The sequence below is a fragment of the Nannospalax galili genome, unplaced genomic scaffold (assembly GCF_000622305.1).
Source record: "Nannospalax galili isolate Female #2095 unplaced genomic scaffold, S.galili_v1.0 scaffold255, whole genome shotgun sequence".
Taxonomy (NCBI): domain Eukaryota; kingdom Metazoa; phylum Chordata; class Mammalia; order Rodentia; family Spalacidae; genus Nannospalax; species Nannospalax galili.
The window spans coordinates 5,923,517-5,933,875 of record NW_008338999.1 but is presented as its reverse complement, the minus strand read 5'-3'; the positions used below and the strand labels follow the sequence as shown (position 1 = coordinate 5,933,875).

Here is a 10,359-nt window from a genome sequence, read left to right as displayed (position 1 = left end):
CCTTTGTATGTGACTTGTTTTTCTTTTGCTGCTTTCAGTATTCTCTCTTTGTTTTGTACATTTAGTGCTTTTACTATGATATGTCATGGGGAGTTTCTTTTCTGATCCTGTCTATTTGGTGTTCTATGTGCTTCCTGCATTTGTATGGGGATGTCTTTCCTTAATTTGGGGAAATTTTATTCTACAATCCTGTTTAATACCCTTAACCTGAAATTCTTCTCCTTCCTCTATTCCTGTGATACACAGATTTGGTCTTTTCATGGTGTCCCACATCTCGTGTATATTCCATTTCTGTTTTTTTTTTTAAATTTTTCATTATCTTTGCTTGAGTGGTCCAATTCTTCAACTTTATCCTGCACTGTTGATATTCTGTTTTCCATTCCATTCATTCTAGTGTGAGGCTTTCTCCTGTTGTTTCAAGTTGCCTTATTGAGTTTTTCACTTCCTTCTTTATTTCTGCCTGAGTTTTCTTCAATGTTTCTATCTCTTCTGAATTCATGCAGAAGTTTATTCTTATCTTCTTTCAGTTGTTTTTTCGTGTGTTCTTTAAATTCATTGAATTCCTTGATCATGTTTATGATCGTTTTTAAGATTCTGTGTCCTGGGTTATCTCTAGGGGTTTCTCCTTGTAGAACTCTTCTACAGTACAGGTGGAGTTTGGTGGGCACATGGTGTTTTGGCTTTCCATTTTATTATTCTTTTATTGTGATTTTGGCATGTGAGTTTCTTTTGTTGTCTGTGATTCTGATATGAGAATTAAGTTGAAGTATTAAGTATTAAGTTAAGTTTGTACTATTGGTGTGCCTTGGACATTTTCTTATTGGTTATATAAAACTGGTTGGTCCAGGTTTCAGGTTCTCTCAGTTTTTATTTTGGAGGGAACTGATGGCTTCAGATCAGCTACTCAGGAGCACCTACAGAGGGCCAAGTCAGGTTCCAGTTAGGTACACTCAGGCTTCCTTCTAAGGTTTGGACCCCTCCTAGTGGGAATTCAGAGCAAAATTTGGGAAGATCCCTAAGAGGGGGAACTGATTTTGAGACTTTCAGTCAGTCTGCTGAGCTCTCAGCTCCTATGCCAGAGGGAGGCCAGAACAGGCATGCTCTGATGGTCTGCTGAGATCCCAGCCACTACACAGATGGAGGTCAGAACCCACCCTCTCAGGCTGTCTGCTAAGATCTCAGCCCTATCTTACCAAAGCCAGGTCTGCCCAGGGGCCTTGGGAGGGGGTATCACACAATCCCAGTTAGGGGGTTGGGTATGGCACAATTAGAGGAAGCTCATGACCACGTGGAGTCAGGATCTGGGTGCTCTCAGGCAGTCCCCTGAGTTCTCAGCCCCTGTGCCAGAGGGATGCAGAAACGGGCACTCTCTGGCAGTCTGCTGAGATCCCAGCCACTACACAGATGGAGGTCAGAAACCACCCTCTCCGAACTGTATTAACTTTTAAGGTAAAGAAACTAAACATGCCAAAAGAAACCACAGGGAAGAAAATAATGAGTGGAAAAGCAGAAAAGTAATAAACATTTGAAACAGAAATGAATTAATGAATCAAAGTTCTGGTTCTCTAAAAAAGTAAGAAAAATACACAAACCATTTATCAAATTAACCAAATGTAAACAGGACAAATACAAATTATATCACATTAGACAAAGAATAAATAATGTGGTATATACATAGGTGAATGATCCAAACTGGTTTTGAAATGGTTAACATAAGCACCCAAAACAGAGAGAGTGGCAACAAACCTAAGTAATTCTTGAGCATGGTATTTTGACTGTATACATTAACACTAAAGGAGCAAAAAGCTGTAAAGAAATAGTGAAGCCTCATAGTTGGTTTAGTTTTCCCAGAGGCCTAAGCTACATGTTTTCCCCCTAATGGTGCTAGGAAGGAACAGAGGAACTCCTGTACGATAAGTACCCAGTTACCCACCACCTAGCTGGATGGCATGAAACTGCTTTTGAGGCTTTGTTGTATTAAAGGAGCAAGTAAATGTTTTGAAGTTCATTAGAATCTAAAGTTTGAGATGCAGAAAGGGGACCATACAGGCTGAGACATGGCTCAGCAGATAAAGTACTTGAAGCTACAAAAGCCTGAGGACAGGAGTTTGCATCCCAGGCATCCAATCACACAGCTGAGTGGAACCTGTACATAACCTTCCGGAGGCAGAGACAGGGCATCCCCAGGGCAAGTTGGCTAGCTAGACTAGCCTAGATGGTGAGCTCTAGGTTTAGTTGAGAGACCCTGTTTCAGAAAATAAAGTGGAGAACCACTCAGGTAGACAGATCATGCACCACACACATGCACACAGATGTGCATATACAGCCATATGCGTACGTATGCCAACACACATGTGGACATACTACACACATACACCATACACATACATGTACAAAAATAGGGGGAAGATGAGCAGTTACTCTACTGTGCTGATTGAAGGTAGAGGTATCAGTGTAAACTCCTGGTTTATAATATATTTCTTTTTAGTGTATCTATATCTGTTTTCTGCCTATTGACAGAAACTTGGTACACTTTACCTTAACCCAAGGATCAAATGAACATCATCATTGATGATAAAAATATAGCATCATGTGCTTGCTCCTTTGCTGAATTAAGGGGACACAGTTTTCCTGTTGTGGCATTTATGTCCCAAGACATAACCTGAATCTTTTCTTGAGGAAACATTTGAGAGAGAGAGAGAGAGAGAGAGAGAGAGAGAGAGAGAGAGAGAGAGAGAGAGAGAGAGAGAGAGAGAGAGAGAGAGAGAGAGAGAGAGAGAGAGAGAGAGAGAGAGAGAGAGAGAGAGAGAGAGAGAGAGAGAGAGAGAGAGAGAACAGAGCGATACCAGATTAAAGGAGAATAGAGAAACATGAAAACTAAGAAACATGTATGATGCTGGCTCAGATTCTGGACAAAAGGACATTATTGTAAAAATGGAGGAAATTCAGATTTTTTAGGTGAGAAAACAGTTTTCATAATAATTTTCTTATTTCTGAGTACAGTAGTTCAATTATGTAACAGGACATCATTGTTCTTAGGAGATAACACTAAAGTACTTAGGCACTGTGCTGGGTAGCTTCAGTTGTCAACTGGACACACCTGGGGAGAGGGAATCTCAAGTGAGACATTGCTTCCACTGGAATGGCTGGTGACCATATCTTTGAGGCATTTTCTTAATTGTTAATTGATATGGGAGGGTCCAGCCCATTCTCGGTGATGCCATCCCTGGGCAGGTGGTCCTAGGTTGTATAAGAAAGCAGTCTGAGCACTGTGCCACGGAGCAAGACAGTAAATAAGCAATGTTCCTGCCTGGTCTGTGATTCAGCTCCTGCCTCCAGGTCCCTGCCCTGCCTAAGTTCCTGCCTTGGTTTCTCTCAAGGATGGTTTCTCTCAAGGCTTTGTTTGGTGTTTTATCACAGTAATAGAAAGTTACTAGCTCAGAAATAAAGGGGCGTAATTCCTGAAAGTTTACAATAGAAGCCTCCACATAGAATGATAAAACAAAGGTGGTAGGAGATAAAACACTTGAGAAATCTGGATGAAGCATAAAGTGGGAGTTAGCTGTACTTTTTTTTTAATGGTAGTGGTGAGGCGTGATCAGAAGTGGAGTGGATGAGGAGTGAACCTGGGGTTGTGTGAGTACTAGGCAAGCGCTGTACTAGTAAACTACTTTCCCAGCTGGCTTTTTACATTTTCATTTTCAGATTATTTTATATTTATATTATTTATTATTTTATTTTGACATAGGTCTCGATAGATAGCCTAGGCTGGCCTTGAACTCACACATGAACTTGTGATCCTCTTGCCTCAGCCTTCTAAATAGCTGGCATTACAGACCTGTGCCACCAGGCAAAGCTACCATTATTGCAGGTTTTCTGTTACTTTGAAACGATTTAATTTTAGAAAGTAACAAAAAAGAAGTATTTGAAAATACTTTTAAAAACATTTAGGAGAAGCTGGGTGCGGTGACATGCACCTGTTATCCCAGCACTCAGCAGGCTGGGGCAGGAGCACTACCATTTTGCCAGTTTGAATCCAGCTTGAGCTACACTGTATGACCCTGTCTCAAAAGAAAACCATCCAAAACAAAAACAAAGGGGGAAGAGGTCTACCTAGAAGTATTGTTGCTAATTACTGAAAAAATTGAAAACAACTTAATTGTCATCAGTAGATGACAGCAGATGGATAAACAAATTTTGTTCTAATCAGTCACAGAATGTGCTTAGATGAATGAACACTTATCTGCATGTGTCAAGATGTGTCAACCTCAAAACTAAAAGTGTAAAGAGCAGGTAGCAGGGACTGGGGGTGTAATTCGGTGGTAGAGTACATGCCCAGCGGTTGATCTCCAATACAAAAGGGGGCGGGGGGAGCAGGTAAAAATGTAAAATTTATAAATACAGAAAACAAAGATGGAGACTATTGAAGAACAATACCTGTCTTGGAAGAATTTTTAGGCGTTTAAAGAAAAGTCAAGTAAACGCATGCATGCTTACAAGTAGGAGGAGGAAGTATGTGTTGTGCCTAACACGGATGGGGGAGGGGTAGCGAGGGCGCCCAAGGCACATACATTCATCTCAGAAATGGCAAATCTGCAAATCTCTCTCTCTCTCTCTCTCTCTCTCTCTCTCTCTCTCTCTCTCTCAATCAAGGCCTAGAAGACAAGAAGGGGTAAGGGGTTACGCAGATGAAACATCGAAAGGAAGGATGTTTCTAGAAGATACTGTTCATTGCAAAAATACCAGAAGGGAGAAACCTCAGGGCCTGGTGGAAACAGCTAGAGGTTTCTTTGAGCTGGAGCAGAGCAGGCACAAAGAGGGGATGGAAGATGACAAAGAGAAGTGCCCCCCGCCACCTCCTACACCCCTGACAAAGGCTCTAAGACCTAGCTAAGGAGTTTGACTGCCTGAAGGGAGGGCGGGGCGGTAAGCTAGTTTCTGGAAGCAGGCAAAGTTAACAACTGCAGTTTCAATTTCAAGGCTGGCTCTGGAGGCAAGATCAGTTGTTCACCCCATCCTCTCATCTTTGCTTCCTGCGTGCTAGAATTACAGGCATGAGTCACCATGCCTGGTTCAGGGGTCGCATTTTGTGCCACCTGACCATTTCAGAATGGGCCTTAGAATGTCAACCTACTGCTGGGTTTTCCAGTAGGGTATCTGTGGCTTTAGATTCATCTCGAACGTTTGAATTACAAAATAAAAAGCTGACGCAACACAGTAAAACACTTATGCTCCCACGCTGCAGGCTTATGGGCGTCATAGTTCTGTACTTTCCTCCACATTTTCACTAAATTTTACAACAAAATGGCAGAACAATGCTATAGCAAGAATTCAAAGAGTTGACGTGCTTGGAAGAATTTGAGCTCGAGGAAAGAACGCGAAACAGAAAGCTGCGGGGGCGGGAAGCGGCTTAGTCCTCCTCCACTTGGGAGGCTGAGGGTTCGGGTGGGCGGGGCCGAGAGAACGCGCGGAGAAGGGGGTCCTCCGGGGTTGGCCCCGCCCCTCTCGTGAGGTCAGGCTCACGGAGCCCCGCCCTAGTCCCGCCCCTCTCAGGCCTCGGCCCCCGCTCCCATGCCCCATGCCCTTCCCAGCCTATCCCAGCCTCTCCTCTCTCCATGACGCTACCTCCATTCTCCAGGCAATGCAGGGATCAAACGAGCGGCTGTGGAGGCAGTTGCCTGCCCACCTCTCCTCTGTCAGACCCTCGATCCTCAGACGCTGACAGGCATGACCTTGCCACTTCTGCCCGGCAACAGCTTTAAACGCAATGTGAGTAGCCGGGCTGTCCGAGGTCAGAGGTCCTGGCCAGATCCTGGGATTCAGATAGGATGGGGGCATGGCCACCTCCCTAGAGCCTACATATGAGTTCCTGCCCTCTACTTATGTGCGTTGAATACACCTGAAAGGAAATTTTATATTCCCTCTCCCCTGTCTCTCCATTGCATCTGGATGCTTTTCCTAGATTATATACCTAAGTAGGGCATTCCAAGGTAGCCAGTGACAGTGATGGTAAAAATAACCGTTGAGTGTTTAGTGTGTGCCAGGTCCTGTGCTTTAATCACCTTCCATGGTATTGGAGGGCGAGATGAAAGTACAAAAATCAAACCACAAAACCCCTGGAACATTAGAGAACTTTTGGTAATCACACTTTAAAGAACAATAGGAAGACGATTCGGGTTTTTGTTGGTGGGAGTTAGTGCCCTTTACTTGGGTTTGCCAGCTGTGTTTTTAGGACAAACTAATAAACTGCTGAAAAGTTGATGTGGAGCCACTGAAGGTATCTGTAAACCTGTAATAAGTTTACAAAGCATTCAGTACATTGAACTGACTACGAATTCCAAAGTGTCTGTATTTAAGTTGCTGTCCCTGAAGTACCAGTTTTATATGTAGCTTCACAACCCGAGGTAGATTCTAACCCTACACATTGGTTGGTCAGTCCAACCTTGAACACTGATGTGTGCCTTTCATTTCTTGGTTCATGATTAGAGGTTGGTCTCTGAAGCATAGAATTGCTCTTTGGTAAGATAAGTCAGTCACTCGAATAAGAAAGTCTCCAAGGAGGGCATGAAAGAGGATTCCAGAAGTAGAGAAGCATGCTGTGTAATAATAATTTTAATTAAAAAAAATATAGGCAGAGCTACAGCACAGCTAGGTTTCTGATTACTGATGCCTACTGCCTGCAGAAGAGCCTTGGCTCTTCCACACAGTGATTAAGAGTAGGAATGATGGAGAGTTTGGATGAGGTATTTTAAAGTCTACAACATTGTACTGAGTGTGCTTTGCTTTTTAAAAACTTTTTGTTGGGAAGCATAACACACGTGCAGAAGAACGCAATGGGTGATGGTGAAATGAACATGAAGTAGGACACAGACAGTGTTCCAGTAGCGGCCACCTTGACTAGGCTTGCCGTTTTTCAGGAGGGAAAAATGCATGTCCTGAATATTGCATGGGACCTATTTATACTAAAGGGTTACTTGTTTCAGATTCAAATTGAGCTGAGAACCTTGTATTTTATGTGGCAACTTTACCTATAACTTTCTGAGATATTTTTTACCCTTTCCTTTTTCTCTAAATATAACTACTATCCTGACTTCTGTCACTAGAATTAGATTCAGTTTGCTTTTGACCTTTTTATTCATGGAAATGTCCTATATTTATTCTTTTGTGACCTCTTTAATTCAACAATATATTTGTGAGATGTGTCCATGTGGATATCTATATATGTAGTTTGTATATTTTCATTGCACTGTATTAATGTCATATATACATATATATGAATTACTCTTCACACATAGCTTATTTGGGACTTTTACAAATACTTTTGCTGTTGATTCTCTTGTTTGTATCTTTCAGTATGATTGCTACATCATTTGGCAGTGCTATGTTCACTTTTAGTGGCACTGCAAAGTGATACACTAATTTTAATTCCCACCAGCATTTTTGTTTATATAACTTATTTTCTAAAACTTATTGTTAGTCTTTTAAGTTTTGTGTATTTTGGGGCTGTAGAGATGGCTCAGCAGTTAAGAGCACTGACTGCTCTTGCAGAGTACCCAGGTTCGATTCCCAGCACCTACATGGTGGCTAGCACCCGTCTGTTAGGCCAGTTCCAGGGGATCCAACGCTCTCTTCTGATCTCTGAGGGCATTGCACGACATGGGTGCACTTACCTTCCCGCATGTAAAATGCAAATAAACAAAACATTGAAAAATTTTGTATATTTTGCTCAGTGGGTGTGTTGCAACACTTTGTAGGAAGGTTTGTTGTTTGGTTCTTGTCTTTTAAAATTCTTATTTTATTTACTATTTTTATTTCATGTGTATGAATGTATTGCTTGCATGTATGTTAGTGCACCCATGTCATGCAATGCCCTCAGATGTCAGAAGAGGACATTGGATTCCTCTGGAACTGGAGTTACAGATAGTTGTTAGTTGCCATATGGGTACTGGTAATCAAATCTGCATCAGAACAGCCAGTGCTCTTAAGTGCTGAGCCACCTCTCCAACTCCTTGTTTTTCCTCTTTTTTGATACAGGATCTCCCTATAGCCCCAGCTGGCCTGAAACTCGCTGTGTAGACCAGGCTGGCCTCCATCTCACAGAGATCCACCTGCTTCTGCCTCCTGACTCCTGAGTGCTGGGATTAAAGGTGTGGGCCACGATGTCCATCTCACTTTGTAGTTTTAAAGATTTATTTTTCATTTTTTTACTTGGGTATGAATGTATACCACATGAATGTGGGTGCCTGTGGAAGCCAGAAGACAGCATCAGATCCCCCAGAGCTAAAGTTACAGGCAGTTGTTGAACCTATGTGGCTACTAGGAACTGAACTTGGGTCTCCTAGAAGAGCTGCAAGCACTATTAACCACTGGGCCATCTCTCCAGCCCTTCTTTATATTTTTAATCTGCACTTCCCTGACTTCATAATGAGGTTGAACATTCATTTTCACTCAGTTGCTGGTCATTTGCACATTTTTTGTGTGTAGTGTCTTTCTTGACTCTTGTCTGATTTCAATTAGGTTGCCTGCCTGTTTCATAGTGATTTTTATAGGCATTCTCTGTATAATCCTTGACATCGCCTGTCTGTGGTTGGTCTCTTCACTATCTTATAGTGTTTCTTTTTCTTTTTCTAGGAAACTTCAGGTTGCTTCTGTTTCATTAGTTTATTTCATTTGCAGTGCAGGGGATGGGACCTGGGGCCTTGAATATGGTATATGCAAGTGTTTTGCCACTGAGCTATAACTTCCAGCCCTTTCTTGGTGCTTCTGATGAATAAAATTTCTTATTTCATCTTCTAGAAACTTTGTTGTTGTCACCCTTCACATTTATATCTGTAATCTAACTAGAATATATTTGTGTGTGTATTCATGTGTGTGTGTGTGTGTGTGTGTGTGTGTGAAAAGATGTCGAGGTTGGTTGTATTTTTTCTCGTATGGACATTTAACAGGTCCAGGAACATTTTTGAAAAGAGTACTTACTATCTCTCCACTTATCTGCAGGTCCAGCTTTGTTGTAAACCAGACATCCATCTATTCATGGATCCATTTCTAGACACTAGAGTGTCTTTAAAACAGTATTTTCTTAATATATTTAGTGACTTATTTATATATTCATTTAGTTTGTGTCTGAAATGAAAGAGAATGTGTGTGAACATTAAAATATATTCAGTAGACACCATGGAGTTTCAACAGAGTATTTACTTACTGTGTTTCTTAGGATGTGCCCAAACCAGGTGGCTGGTTTCAAAATTGTGCCACTCGCCATGGAACTTAATGTGCCCCATTTTGCTTAAACAGTGATTTATTTTTAACAACTTGTATTTAGTTAAAAGATTGGATGCTTTCTGGCCTAGAATGGTCAGAAAGCCAGTAAAAGTCCCTTTAATTCTCTCCCCTGGCTTGCTAAAAGTATGAAGTGAAAGACCTTGGCCTCCTGTTGATAGTAGGATTACTTGGCTGTTTGGGTTTAAAATTATAACATGAACTTTCATTGCCTTTCCATAGAAATTCAAAAGGTCTTGGCTCTCTGCTGAGCTGTAAGTAGTCAAGCATGGACAGTGGATGCTGAAGAGACCTCAGACTCTCTCTCTCTCTCTCTCTCTCTCTCTCTCTCTCTCTCTCTTTTCTCCCTGCCCTGTTTCATTTTTGAAACAGGTTCTGGCTGTGTAGCTCTGGCCATCTTCAAACTCGTGATTGTCTTGCTTCAGCCTTCCAACTGTTAGGATTACAGATGTGTCACAATGCCCAGCCAATAGATTGATTTCTGTCCACAGCCAAGTGAGGTGCAACCTCTGTTTTTGCCTTGGAAATAAAAGTAGTATTGGGTCTTCTAAAACTTAATCATTTCTACCATGGGTCATACTAAAATTTAAATATGAATTAATTAAAGCCTTAGTGAAAGATCACAACTAAATTCCAGATCTACCTATTCCCCCCCCGCCCCCTCCCCCCCAGCCTTCCTGTTGTTGGTTTGTTGGTTTTTGTTTTTGTTTTTTGAGACAAGGTCTCACTCTGCAGTCAGGTCATCCTCGAACTCACTATGTAGACGTACGCAGACCTCAAATGTGTATAAATCCTCCTGTCTCAGCCTCCCAGGTGCTGAGATTCAGGTGTGAGCTACTACAACCAGCTTTTTTCACCCAACAATTTGCATGCTGGATTTGTAGCACACTAAGAGAATCCCAGGCATAGCCTCAAAATTTTAGGATATCAAAGTTAAAAGGGACGTTTTCAGTTGGAGCTGAAAATCCTTTCACAGCACTTTGGACAGATGGTTGGGCAACTGATCCTGAATGGGTAAGGAGCAGTGTACTCTTCCTCTGCCTCTTCCCTTCCCTTCCCTTCCCTTCCCTTCCCTTCCCT

The 10,359-nt window shown here is 42.0% G+C and overlaps 1 protein-coding gene across 1 annotated transcript in view; it reads left to right on the top strand.

Annotated features, from left to right (window-relative positions):
* Positions 1 to 5,572: 5,572 nt before the first annotated feature.
* The window catches only part of LOC103734669 (EF-hand domain-containing family member C2-like), a gene marked incomplete in the record, with an annotated part of 117,959 nt that continues 113,172 nt past the window's right edge, over positions 5,573 to 10,359 (top strand). Inside the window, 1 exon segment of the mRNA XM_029563821.1 lies at positions 5,573 to 5,769. Within this exon segment, the coding sequence (XP_029419681.1) occupies positions 5,728 to 5,769 (42 nt within the window).